Below are 14,487 nucleotides of genomic sequence, written 5' to 3'. Positions count from 1 at the left end.
AGTGTGGTAAAATAACTGGGATGGGGAAAAATTTTAACTACATTAATTTTCCTCTGTCTCAATTTAAACATAAGGCACAAAGCAGTGTATTTGGTTGAAATTCCATTGTATAGAATATATCACCTTTTGCACTTATGTAACAATTTAGAAATCAGAGGTCTATATGAAGACTAAATATGAAACATAACAGAAAACACAGCAGTAGTAGTCCAATTCACCAAAAAAAGGATGATTTTATTTATTAATTTAAGATGCTGGGTTAGTGTGGAAAGTTGTGACAAGAAGAAATATGATTTATCTCAATTAGATGAGGATAGCATGGTGGTACAGGGGTTAATACCGTCGCCTCACAGTGAGAAAGTCCTGGTCTCGTTTTGATTCCAACCTGGGGTTTTGCTGTGTGGAATTTGTGATTCTAAATTGACAATAGGAGTGAATGGTTGTAATAGCCCTGGCAACCTGTCCAGGGTGTACTATAACTCTCACCCTGTGACAGCTGAGATAGGATCCAGCCCCAACCCTAAACTGGATAGGTGGAATAAAATGGACAGATGGTGTGGTGCAGAGTGCCCTCTGGTGAACAAACTATACAACATCAACCCTCATGGTAGAAAAGAGTTCTTCCCATCTTTTTTTTTTGTTAAATTCCCATTTATTCAAAACAGTTTTAAGCATTAAAGTACTTCTTTCTTTTAATGGAAGAACAAATCAGATGCCCAAGACGTTTAATTTGCATATTACATCTTTATTAAACAATGCCTAAAACCCCAGCATTAAGATTTAATCAGCGCTACAACAGCAAAGATCTATCATGCCCTAAAAAACAGCCAACAGGTTTGTTTTGCCCCTTAACTATTATTGCATTAGTTCCACATAGACAATGGAATAATCCAGAGTGGAATATCTGTGTCAAGAAAGGCTCATATGAAAACATTTCATACACAATGCTACTGGTAGAGGGAGTAGAGGAAGGTGTATCCTTATGTATTAAACACAGTGCATCACTTAAGATGTACTTCCTCAGATACACGTGACTGGGCTATTTATTATTAACACTGGGTTGTTGTTGTTGTTGTTTTTCCTTTTGCATTTAAATAATATTAACAAGAACAGAAATCCAAACATTAAATATACTGAATATTTTAAGAATAACTTAGAGAGCTGGATTTGTTGTCTTTTGGAAATCTCCATAACCTCGACAGCTGTACAGACAATAAGAACGTAGAGAAATTGGTGCAAAAGGTACAATATACTGTTTAGCTGGGTCATTTTTAAACAAAGCTGCTACAACCAAGAAATTAAAAGGCTTAAAGAAATAGTTCAACATTTTAGGAAATTGTTTCATTTGGATTTTTGCTGAGAAAATCAATACAAGTCATATCTGTACAGTTAACATGAATTTGTCAGGAACTGCTTAGTTTAGCATAGCAGAAAGACTGGAAACAAGGTAAACAGTAGCCTGGCTATAAAAATAAAAATAAATTTAAAAAATATATATACCACAAATATATTTTAGAGTTTAATTTTAGGGAAAATGAGCAAACTTAAAAAAAAAAAAAAAAAAAAAAAAAAAAAAAATCACAATAACTATGAAACAGAAAAAAAAAACAAAAACAAAAAAACACATGTACCTAATTAGTTAGCTAGTTACAGCTAAGTAGAGATTTTATAAGAGAAATATGGCACCATGCCAAACACCCAAAAACAAAACAAGATAGCAGACTTGATTCTAGAAGAACTTTTTGTTTGTTTTGAGCAGGTTTTAAGAAGCTTAATGTGTGCAGTTCACGGGACAACTTACAAGGGGAATGAATTCATCCTTCTAAAAGCTAGGAGGCTAAAGTTAACTAGTCAAGCTTAGCTGTGGTGCCTGTCTCTATAATGGATTTCATGGTTTCATGAGTACAAGCTACCTCATATATCACATACTTTAATGTATTTAAATAGTTTGAGTTTATTAGGCTTGGTAAAATTGGTGAAGAAAAGTAATAAATAATTTTTTTTAAGTCTTAAAAAATGAGCTAGCTAAGCTTAGCAGCATAGCCACTCACTGAATTGAATTAAATGAGATTTAATCTAAATGAAATGACAGATTTCAGTATTTCAGTTTATTTAATTCATGATTAACTTGTTACGGTTGAAAAAGCTGAATTAGAGCACATGTTATTTAGGTACAAATGTTTGCAAGGTTGAGTCAACACAATATGTAACATGCCAGTCTGTGGGCTTGACCTTTGGAAGCAGCCACAGGTCATACATCGTTTCTCTCACTTTCAGTCTTTGCATGAAACAAGGCTAGTCTTCTTGAACTCTCAACTAGACAATAAGTAAGAGCTAGGGTGACCAGATGCCCTCTGCATGTGGGACTGCACTGCAATTTCATTCCTTGTCCTCCTGTCCCACATCTTGAGACAATGCCCCACATTTTGACTGGTTCACACTTTTCTAAAGTATGGCTTTGATCAAGCACACGTTTATTATAGTCAATTGAAGCTTAGCCCATAAGTTCAAGTTACCAAAACATAACAAGCTTTGCAGCAGTATATTTTGAGTAATTGACATGTCTTTTTTAAATTTATTTTTCAGTTTCACACAGGAGAAAATATGGTGTGAGGTGGCACAGTATGCATTTGTGTATCACAACCGTCTTAAATTTGCGCTAGTAAGAAGGGCAGCTTCCGTTTCCTTTTATTCTTCTTGTATTTACAAGAGAGCAAGAAAGATATCTTGGACTGCCTCCCTGCATTATCCTGTCCTACTTTGTCCCACATAAACACTGTTTGTCACACTTTTTTTTCTGAGATCTGGTAACACTGTGTCTTTAAACACAGGCCCCGATGGATCCCCCAACTAAAACTATAATTAAAACTACACAAAATAAAAATAAATGAAAACCAAATAAAGTAAAAGTCTGAACTACTACTAGAAACGATGGGTAAGCAGATCACGTGTACACCATTTTAAAACCGCTGCATCAGTGCGATGAAAAGCATCAGTGGCAGCTTGAGTACGTTTAAACTCATCCAACTGGAACTAAACTCAATCATCATTTTCACACACTTGCAGAATAACCCACAACAAACAATGCTGTTAATTAACTACTTGTATTTGTACCACAGAGTTCTGTTGTTATTGATAAAGTGCTAAAGAACATAAGTGCGTCAGACTGTGGGACTGGGTGACATGTTTGTTCATTACCATAAACACAAATGCATGATTTAATCCTGTGCTGCCCTCACTAGAACACCAAATGTGGATTAAGCTGCCAATTAACACTGTGTGTAACCAAGTCTGATTGTGTTTCTGTTGTTTAACTTGTTGAGCTTTACCCATTTATAACACACTACACTGTTAGGAAGGGGTCAGCTGTTATCGAGTTGGCTTTCTGTTGTCCACTGATTTGTATAAGTACTGTTAATTATGGATATATATGCAACAACAGCAAATCTGTTGGCATCTGTTGACAATTGAGCTAATAAATTTGGAACATCTGTAAGAAGAAAAGCCATACAGTTGTTGTGAGACTGTTTTATATGTGTATGTAAATAGAAACTAATGGAGTTCAGTCAAAAACTGTGTATTTTGTAAAATACATTCATTTTCCCATTTTGCTGTGGGTTCAATAAGACTATGATGTCTGTATGTTGAAACAGGAATCTACAGATACTGGAACTGAATCACAGTTTATATTTACCAAAAATCATGAAGATTTGGCACATAAACTCTTTCATTGGTACCTGTACTGCACTTTGTTAATTACAAGAGCACACACACCCTTCTGGCTGGTTTTCAACTTTAGTTTCACCAGTACAGCAAATTTACAGTATTCTCCATCCAGATGTGTGTTTACGTGATCATTCAGAAGCAAATACTCTAATAATGCTAACAGTGGTGTTATATTACAGTAATAAGCAGATTTGACCTCCCCTGGCCCCTGGGCTCTTCAAACCACGACACAACTTCACTATAATTGACAGTAATGACAGATTTGATAGTCCAAAAATTCAAAATGATATTTCAGCTAGGAGTTTAATTTTAAGGCAACAGGTGTAATCTGTCTGATAAAACCTTTATGAATAAAACTGAGAATTTGCATTTTAGCCCAACCATCAACATTTTCTCTCCCCTCTTAAATTAATGCAACTGCAAGTATAATGCATTGGATTTAAGCTCAGGTGTCCGCTCTCAAAAAAGGTGATCAGATTGACATTTTGCATAGACACAGGAGTTTGATCGATCTTCCAATTAAGTCTCAGCAAAAACAAAAAAAATACAACATAATTCCCAAAATGTCACAGTATTTCTTTTGAAACAATATTTGGATTTGTAACAGCAAGCAAATAAATATATTTACAAAGTGCAGCACCACAGACAGTGTCGTCATCAGTGGGAGAAGTTATAATTAAGTGAAACTAAATCCAACAGATGAGATAATCGTGTGTGCCAATTGAGGTTAGAGAGAGACACCGAAACTATTACTTGCATGAGCGAATCATCTCTTCGAGTCACACAGAATATTCTGTAGGTTTTCCCAGATACTTTTCGTTTTAATTTTTAAAATTTACCACATACTAACTCTTTGTATATGGCATGTTTAATATTATAAAATACAATTTATGCTAAAAAATAAACACTCATAAGAGTAATTTCCATATTCTAATGTAATCTTTTCCATGATCAACACAAAGTATTTCATCCAGTGTCAAAACATGTGATCTTTTTTGGTAACCAAAACCCTGAAACGCCAAATAAACCGTGAACGTGATAAACTATTCTACCCCACTGAACAATGAGTGTGAGGTCCGATTGCTGAAAATAGATACCCCTTGAATAGAATACATATCTAAAAAGAGTTTGTAATTTGCATCTCATAGTTTCTGCTGATTCAAAAAGGGGAGCAAATACAAGTATTGCCAAGTATCTACGTACTAATTAAAAAAAGCTGTATAAAAATGCAGAGCATCAACTACTACCTGCATGCTGTAGAAGCACTACTCTATAGGTAATACAAAATGTACAAAACAAAAGAATGTTTCTGAAACACGCATAAATAAAAAGTACAGATAACATCTGACAAGGCAGATGGACCTTAGTTGAAATGTGATATGAACCCAATCAACCCCCATGACCTGGACCCATAAATGTCTACTAAACCCTCACACACCCCAGCTTCCTCATTATTGAAACAAAAAAAAAAAGTACACATTCTGTTTCTAAGGCCTTTTGTACACTAGCTAATGAAAAAACAAGTCTTACTGTACGTTTCCCTTTACTTTTTCTCTGGACCTCTTAATCAATATTTGAGCCAGGGGTGAGCAGCGATGGAAGCTTTGCTGCGGTCTCCATAGTCATAAAGCAGCTCCTCGCCTTTGTCAATATTTCGAGAGGCGATGAGAATGAGGTGAGGGACACCGTTGATGTCGTGGAGTTTGGTTTGGCAGTTCCCAATTTTACTGTGATTTATCAACCTACCCATTCGACCAGTCTCTTTTGTAGCATCCACACTGTTGGCAGAGACACATACATTTACATTGGTGTTCGTATTAGAGGTTGTTTAATATACATACACAATATGTTCACAAGACAGCATTTACATTTTCATATTAAATACTGAATTGTTTTCGGTGACCATATTAGCTGCTATGCTAATGTTTCATTTTCATTAAAAGAATAAAACAAAAAAATTGAAATTAATCATTTGTCCTATCAAACTGGTGGCTTTGGTAAACTGGTTTCATAACTTAATATAACACAAATTCCAAAATGTCCAATGAGTGTTCATAGAATCCCAGATAAGTCTTTTCCTCCTACCAGTATGTTTTGCAGAGGTACTGGAAGTAGTACATGTAGCAGCCGGTTGCTGGATTTTGAGCATATTCGGCTTCTCTCTTTTTAGCATCGGTGATCTGTAGCAGGTCTCCATGGTATTCCACCACATAATCGCCTTTCTGGAAACACCGAGTGGCAAACACCGCTCTCCCCTTTCCTTCTATGTATTGCACCTACAAAAACAGTACAAGAGGCTTTCTGTGGTGACACAGCTTGGCAAGGTAAAGGTTCTTCAGTAAACATATGAACAATGTACAATTTGAATTAGGTCACTCTGAGCCTTTTTGCGGGCTTCATATTCAAATTAATCCTTAAAATAAGACATTTTTGTATGAGAACATGACTGAGTAAAATTTAAGGATTTTTTAAAGGTCTACAGTAAATCCTCATGTACAATGACAATAAGATTTTTCCTTCAGATATAGAAAGAAGAAACAAAGAAAATTCAACGTACCTCCATTCCTTCCTCTATTCCACTTGTAATGAGATCGTCTATGAGCTTCTTTTCTTCGCACTGGTAACAAAATGGAACATGAAACAGGCCAGACCAGATTTCTCTTCATGCATAGAGTCATGCAGCAGGGGTAATAGTTATTTAATCCCCAGATGATCTCTCGCAGTGCTTGCGAACAAGGGTTTCGCCATCAAGTGCCAACTCATCTTTTGCTTGGGGATCAAATACTTTCATTCCATGACAAATCAATGGAAATCAATTTTATTTTTTATGTTTTTGGTTAATATTAAGTCTCTCTCCATTAAAACAAAACCACCATAAAAATTAAGAGACTGTTCATTTTGTAGGTGAGCAAACTTATAATTTAAGCAGGGCTCAGATAACTATTACCCCCACGGTACATCCACATTATTAATAAAAAGTATATTTCCCTCAAACACAGTCAGAGCACCACACAAGTGCAAACATAAAGACAATGTTTTTGGCAATACTAAACATGCTATGAGAATATATGTTAGGACAAAGCTTTTGTCATGAGCATTCTTAAAGATACAGCTAAGGTCAAAACTCCACCTTTGAACTTTATCTACTCTTAGAAAATCTGCACTTGTGGAAAGTGTCCACCAGAATTTTCCATTCGAGAAAATTTTTACTTAGCAGTGACACTTTCATCAGTCTGAGAACCAATCAGTTAAGGTCTTCTGACTCCAACTTCCTGTTCTGTTATTGTTCACAAATTTTGATCAACCGAAAAAACAAGAACTAACAAACACACACAAAAAGGCTATATCATCATAATGTATCCAGCCATAGCCTACAAATACAGGTACACTATAAACTAAAAGCAGATTCTAGTATGTTGCATATTACCTACAGGTACTAAACACTCATATTCAGATATGCTTTTGTAGAGAATATCTTCTAATGGTGATTTGTATACATTTAAAAACATTTTTTATATCAGCTATTTTCAGCCCTTACTCTGATACACCACAAACAATTCAGACCTGCTCTTGTGTCAAAGTGTGGAGTGGGGGTGGGGGTTGCACATAATTGTCACAAAGACAAAACAGGTTTTGGCTGAGGGCAAACACTTTAATAAGACCCATACTTTTCCCACTTCTCCAAAGAAAACCTCTTGAATATTGAATAATATGAACACCTATGCCTAACTACCTATAACATATGTTGTAGTACATTATGAAATAGACTTTTTTCTTACCTTGAGCTCCGTTTTACTTTTTCTTGAACTTCGTCTTACTGGATAGAAGTCAGTAACTTTCCGGTTTTGGGAATTTTCCCCTCCTGCCCTATAGTAAATAAACACATTGCAACATCAACAACTATTATACCCATTCAGCCTAATGATAGGCTATTACAGCACTGCACCATTTATTACCAAGAGGCATTTGAACTCCTTCATGGATAGGTGCCATATTCATTCAGGCCAAAAAGGGAAAAAAGTTTTCTTTGGATTTAGAGGACCGAGGCTCAAACTACTGACCTTCCAACTGAAAAGCCTTCCCCTAACCACATTTAGACACTCGGTGGTGATAGTTTAACTTATTATTATATAATATTATAGTATAACATTATACTATTAAACACTAGTCTATTAATCAAGATTAGCCAGAAGAAAGTCTGTTTAATCAAATTAAGCCCATCTAGCCAAACAGAAATTTGGCTGTCAGTGAAAAACTACAGTCAACAACAGCAAGACATTCAATTTATTAATGGATCGCTTGGCTTTTGAGATCAAATCTGACCTTGAGCCAACATTCTTCTAACTAAAGTTAGCCAAGTCCTTGTAGGCTCTTCAACTGTAATGTCTAGGATTTTCTGTAGCAAAATTTCCCTTGAGTGGATAAGACTGGCTCGTTCATCCAAGCTACCAGGGCTGATTTATAATTTAACTGTCAATTTTTACATTTCTTCATCAACCAACATTACCAGACTAAAACTTACCACATATATTCTAAGTAACTAAGTCACAGCTAGTTGGCTTACCACTAGTCAAGAAAGCACTGGAAGATTTAGACCAAATATTTTAAAAGTCTAACATTATGTACAAGTTAGTCACCAAAAACACATATAATACATTATGCAACAGAGTTCAGACTATAACTATATTCCTTATATAGTGTCCATGTGGTTATCTAGTGTGCAGCTCTTGTGAGTTAATGTGTTTACAAGAAAATGTAGTAATTAAGATATAAATTCACTTACAAAGGTGCTCCAAAATCTAATCAGACCACCTAATCCATACATGGTATCTGGGGTATGAACATGACATTTATACTATGTATGGTTCCTGTATACAAAAGGCAGCATGAGGGCACACTCTTCTGCATGTACCATGAGGAAAGGTCGTAAAAATGCATCAGTAATCAACACATACATTCTTCGAGTGGATTTCTTTCCTATGACCTTGACCCGGGCTCCCCTCCTCTGGAGGCCATGGAGAGCGCCGCCATTATTGGCATGTAGGGGAGTATGAGTTAAGCCATTGCTGAGGGGAAGGGAGAGTTCAGGATGAGAACAAAGGTAGGCTTCGGTGCAGTGGAGCTGCAGAGGTGATGGCTGTTCATCAGACCAGCAGGGTGAACACTGGCTGTAGCTGTTCTCCATCTCTGTGAAATCTGCCTTTGGGTCTTTCGTTGGAGTGCTGATGGTATTCATTGTCTTTCCTGAGAGTGAATAGAGAGAAACATCATCCTTAAGATTCAGACAAATCTTGTGCTTCTAGTTTCTCTCACTGGAAATTCTTACATGATATATATATTAACAGGGATTCAGTTACTGTCCCATGAACTGTTGAACCAGCTCTCTTCTGCTGGCGATCAAACTGAAGAACTGGAGTAAACATACTCACCTTCTCCTGGCTTCTGGGCATCATTCTGCAAGGACAAAACTGGAGAGCACTTTCCGTCCTGTGTCAACCTGATGGTGGGCTTTTCATCTTGAACTGCTGATATGGAGTTGGTGCAGCTTAAGAGGGCGAATGAATGGCTGTTGCATACAGTGTCCTGTGAAGGGAGAGAAAGCTTGATCACTCTCTAGAATGATCCATCACAAAACATGGAGAGGAATCTAGAGGAATATTTGGGATAGTCCGTTTATAGCAACGAGACAAGGTGAGGCACATCTGAGTGTAAAAGCTGCGCGACAGCCTCTGGTGGTGATTTAGTACCTAAAATGGGAGCTACTTCAACATCCCCCAACAAAGCAAAGTACTTCTTCCTACTAAAGGTGGAAACAACAAGCTCAATTTACGATTTGAGGCAAAAAAAGGACACCAAAAAGTAAGTAGGAGGAGATACTAGCAGCTGGTGATGTGCAACCCTATCTGCTTGACGTGCACTATTATTGCTCTATAACTGAGGATTCATGCTTCAGCAGGAAATCCATGTAGTACCTATGTTGTAACTACAAACCCTTGGAAACCCAACACCGTAGTCTTTGCTAGAACCTGATGTGCAACTCCCTGGAAATATAACGGCACATCTCGTACAACCAAGCACTACTATTGCGATTGCCCTGTTCAGTACCACTGATTCCTCCTATGCATGTCCACCTACTTTTTTGACACATTTTTGGAATTTATCAGTGAGACAATAACAATCATTGTCTCAATATATGATATGATGAGCTGTGTGCAAGCTGCGAGCACCAGTAAAATGTTAAGTATTTTTTTCTCTGTTGTCAGAAATATCGTGGTATAATTGTGAGTCTATGCCCACCCGTAACTGAATGTGAGGCTTATATTATTGGAAAAGAAACAAATATTAGAAACAAATAAAATGAGTGTAATGGCGCACAAAAACAAAAGCGGATCACCAATCCAAACCAAAATGTAAAAGGATTAAGTTGAATGAGTCACTCAAGATATGGCTCAGCTAATTTGTTGATAAGATGTAGCTTGTTTTCTTCTGTAGGAATGAAGCTGAAATGATGCAATCAACAGGAAGGGATAAGATCAACAGCCACTTTTACTTTGTCACGGTGAAAACAGTTAGATTGGGGTGTGTTTTGTGGTAATTCTATTAAACTACTTCACTTGAAAATCTAGAACTTGATTTGCATATTAAATGTAAATGCAATGTCTAAACACTAGAATACACACAGGAAAGACAATATTATAATCATTATAATAAAATATCGAGATGGGTGCCAAATGATAGAAAAAAAAATGTGTATCATTAAGATTTTTACCAACCAGGCTAGAGATGTTTCTCTACCATTTTGAGACTCACTCTTCAAGTCCCAGAAAAACTACTGGATGGACCAAACACCAGTTTTCTAAAAGAAATGTATTCATTTATTATTTAGAGAGAACTCTCATAGGTCTGACCCAAATCACAAACAGGTATTCGATTGACTTGGGATCTGAAGACTGTGAAACCCAAAAGATATGACCCACATGACTTTCATCCTAAATAAACCCTTCAGTGAACCTTACACCCTCAGGACAGAAGCATTGCCATCCTGGAAATTAGCATTCTTATCAGGGAAGAATGTTTCAACATAGGACGAAGGTGATCACTCACAGTAACTTTGTGCTCATTTAGAGCAGGGGTCTCAAACTTAAATGAGCTGTGGGCCACTGCTGGTACTGTCATCTCATTCGAGGGCCACATTAGTGTTCAGAGTAGTACAAAAACAAACAAACAAACAAACAAACAAACAAACAAGAAAACACCCACAAATATTTCCGAAAATTTAGTGTTTTGTTAGTTTTTTTAAATTTCCAATATTGTATAACAAGACAAAACTGCAGAAGTCAACGCATTTTTTCCTTACTCTTAACTAACTGAAGCCTTTCATTGAACTACCAAATAAACAAATTGGTGCTCTCTTTCTGGTGAGACACTTGAGTGATCTTATCCTCTGTCGAGAAGAAGTGTAGCTAAACAAATCCATCATAAATGGCCCCAAAGCATGACACACGCAGCGGATCGCCTCGTTGTAGAGGTAGGAGGTTCAGCTTTTCCTTTAATTTGTCACACACCTTATCTCATCTACTTTATTTTACATATGCGTGTAATTATTTTTCTATATTCATTGATTCCTTAATAGCTCTCCTCAATCTTATCATTTCATTCACTACAAAACAGTCGCTACTTTCCACCAGTGTTGTGGGTGGGGCCTGGAAAAGGGGACCACGCTGGATCCACACCCACCTACACTCCCCAGTCAGCCCCTTTAAATCCAGAGTCAAGGCACAGATAGGCCTCCTGACTCATTATCTCCCGATCACATCCATTCAAACCAAACCACGGAACTGATTTTAATCTATAAACCCCGCTCAAAAATAGAAATACAAATGCACGTATTTCGATCTCTTCTAACATCCGAAAATGCTGCCGTGTCCTCGGCTGCCAGACACATGCATGTAGCTTTCAGTAGCCAAAACAAGCACTCCCCAACAAAACGGCACCTCTGTAGCGAGTCTAACGACACTAACTTACAGAAAAAAATACTACCCAACTGGGCTACAAGTATTAATTAAATACATTTCCACCGACAAGCACCTTAGTCTCAAGAGTTATCCCACTTTAGCTAGCTCGCCGTATTTAACCACAGTTTGGCTCGACGGTGATGACCAAACAAGCAAACTTACCCCGTTCATGTCCGACTTGTTTTCGTTGCTCCTCGCTCGGCACTTTCCTCTCGATTAGAGAAAAACACAAACAGAAAATCCAGTAAAAGGCTAACCTCGCCCTGCTCCTACAAGAGAAAGATGTCCCTTCACGTCGGCCGCTTCCACGGTGACTGTGTGCCCTTCTGTTGCATTTAAACCTACAGCAGCTCAGCCAATACAGCCTCCACAGCTCCGCTCCGCCATCTTCCTGTCTGCTTGTAAATGAAGGAGAGGTGTGGAGGAACTCCGGCGCCCCCTGCAGGTCCACCGCGACAGTACAATTATTATGTGTTTTGTCTTTCGGTTTTCTCTGGTTTTATTAGCCAAAATTTCGATACCTTTAGTGTCTGCCGCGCAAAACAAACCAACACTTCCAGGCTTACATGTTGCTTTATTTTTTAAAATTAACTGGTATTTTAAGTAAGTCTGTGTAGGTACTGTATTATCAACACTCAGAGGGCACCAGTGCAGACTGTAAGTTTGTAAATGGATTTGTGTTTCAATAGTGGCCTTCTACTCAGTTGAACACTCAAAGCACTTTCTACTGTAGGGTCATTTATCTATGCCTAATTGCTTTCTAACATTCACACATACACACACTCTGATGGTTGAGGACTTTGCCCAAGTATGGCTCAGTCTGGGGACCGGAGGCCTCTGCCCTTTTAATTGGTAGGCTACCACTCTACCATTTGAGCAACAGTCTTCCATAAACAAAGCTAAAGCTATATTAAAGAGGACCTCTTAGTTAATTAATTAATACGTTTTTGGTCATATATTATGTCTGTTAATATTAATCTGTGGTTACCTTAAAATTTAGAAAACTTAAATGTCCCGTTTATACCAGATAATGAACTGAGGTGTATCACAAAGGCCCAGTATAAGAAAAATACAGATTATTTGTAACTGTGAATCAAAGCAACTCTAGTAGAGTCTAAGAGTAAAGCTATAGAGTTAGAAATAGGCAAGATTTAATTTCTGCTTCAAAATCTTTCATGTACAGTTTAGTACAAAGTACCACAAGTAAATGTCAGTCATCACGTGCACATATATCAATTAATAAGAAAATAATAATAATAATAAAATGTACATTCACTGTACATTTTAATATCATTTATTTCTTTATTGAGTATCTGTAGCTGTGTTTACTAAAATCAGTTTAGGTCTACTTGCTAAACATTAAAAAAATCACAGGACAAGGGGCAAAAGACTGAAATTAAAACTATGTGCTTAGCTTAGCAGAAATCTCACTTAACTGTCACATTTTTAAAATACTCACACTTACAATCGCCTCTGTGCAAAGGATTTCACAATACAATTCAGTACAATACATAAAGCCACTGTTCTTTCATAACTGAATAACACTACATGGCTTCTGTGTTGATATCTGTCATAAGGTATGTGGATACCAGTAGAGTGAAAAATCCCCAAAATATTGCCAAAGCTGTAACATATCATAATGATTGTATAGACACCAAATCTGACTCTTTACACTGATATAATGAAGATCAAAACAGTAGCTTTATAAACAACAGCACTCAGAGAGTGCAGGGCCCCCTGATGGACAAGGGCTATACTAAAGCTTTGATGTTTTATGTTGTTTGTATTACTGCTGACGCCAGACTGCTTTTGCTACAATATGATTACATCAGACTGTTATGGCGTCATTGTGATGTTGTAAGCTGTCACAGTGAAAAAAATAAAAACTGTGTTGTACAGCTCTCTCCATGACCATTCATAAAATATATTACTCAAAATTGTTTCTTCAGACAAACAGACAGCCGTACAGTACTCTCTCCCAGAACCATCTTGCTTTGAGGTTACAGTATCAGCCATTGCAGCACCATGCTGTAATGACTCAAAGAGTTGAATCTGGTTCATAATTTATGATAGGAAAGGGAATCTGTTGTTTACTCACTCTATATGTTTACATTAACTAAAGAAACCAGAAAATTTTGTTGTATATAGAGAAAACATGAGTGCATTGCATGCTTCCTCAAGCTCGGGTCCTCTGCCAGAGGCCTGGGAGTTTGAAGGTATTGCACAGCATCTTAGGTGTTCCTAGGACTTCACTCTTCTGAGCAGAGGCCTCTGATGTTGTGCCTGGAATCTACTGGAGCCACTCTTGAAGATTTGGGTTTATATTGTTTCCTCTGTATCAGTGTAGGGTCTTTACCTTACAATAAAAAGCGCCTTGAGGTAACTGTTTTTGTGATTTGGCGCTTTATAAATACATTTGAACTAAATTGAACATTTTCTCATGCTCCTGTTACCACTGGGGAGACTTTGGACTTAATCTTTCACATCTGCTCCACTTGTTTCTTCAGGCCCCGGTTACTCTTTTCTTCTATTTTCTTGTGCTCCTACATTTTATGTTGATGTCCACTGAGATTGCCACTCTATCACAACAGTCTTCTGCTCTGTACAGTTCTCAAAAACCCTTAGCTGTGTGTTCCCCACTTGTGTCTAGTGTATGTTGTCCAAGCTTGCATCTTACGTCCTGGTACTATGTGCTGGACTGTTTCTTGGGGACCTTTGATTATAGTCTGCAACTTGGGTCCTGTTG

The 14,487-nt window shown here is 37.3% G+C and overlaps 1 protein-coding gene across 2 annotated transcripts; it reads right to left on the bottom strand.

The window, feature by feature from the left end:
• Nucleotides 1-724: 724 nt before the first annotated feature.
• kmt5aa (lysine methyltransferase 5Aa) lies at nt 725-12,152 on the bottom strand. Of its 2 annotated transcripts, none has more exons than XM_084935919.1 (7): nt 11,904-12,152; nt 9,156-9,309; nt 8,682-8,970; nt 7,506-7,593; nt 6,284-6,343; nt 5,812-6,002; nt 725-5,504 (listed from the first exon to the last, which is right to left on the bottom strand). In XM_084935919.1, the coding sequence occupies exons 1-7, from the start codon at nt 11,910-11,912 to the stop codon at nt 5,294-5,296; spliced, it is 1,002 nt and encodes a 333-aa protein (XP_084792045.1). In that variant the 5' UTR covers nt 11,913-12,152; the 3' UTR covers nt 725-5,293. The 2 variants fall into 2 exon arrangements, with proteins under 2 accessions (XP_084792045.1, XP_084792046.1); XM_084935920.1 differs by lacking the exon at nt 11,904-12,152 and adding an exon at nt 10,831-11,873.
• Nucleotides 12,153-14,487: the final 2,335 nt, after the last annotated feature.

Source organism: Perissodus microlepis, chromosome 7 (assembly GCF_051167445.1).
Source record: "Perissodus microlepis isolate ML-2025 ecotype Zambia chromosome 7, ASM5116744v1, whole genome shotgun sequence".
NCBI classification, from domain to species: domain Eukaryota; kingdom Metazoa; phylum Chordata; class Actinopteri; order Cichliformes; family Cichlidae; genus Perissodus; species Perissodus microlepis.
This window is presented reverse-complemented; position numbering and strand designations above follow the sequence as displayed.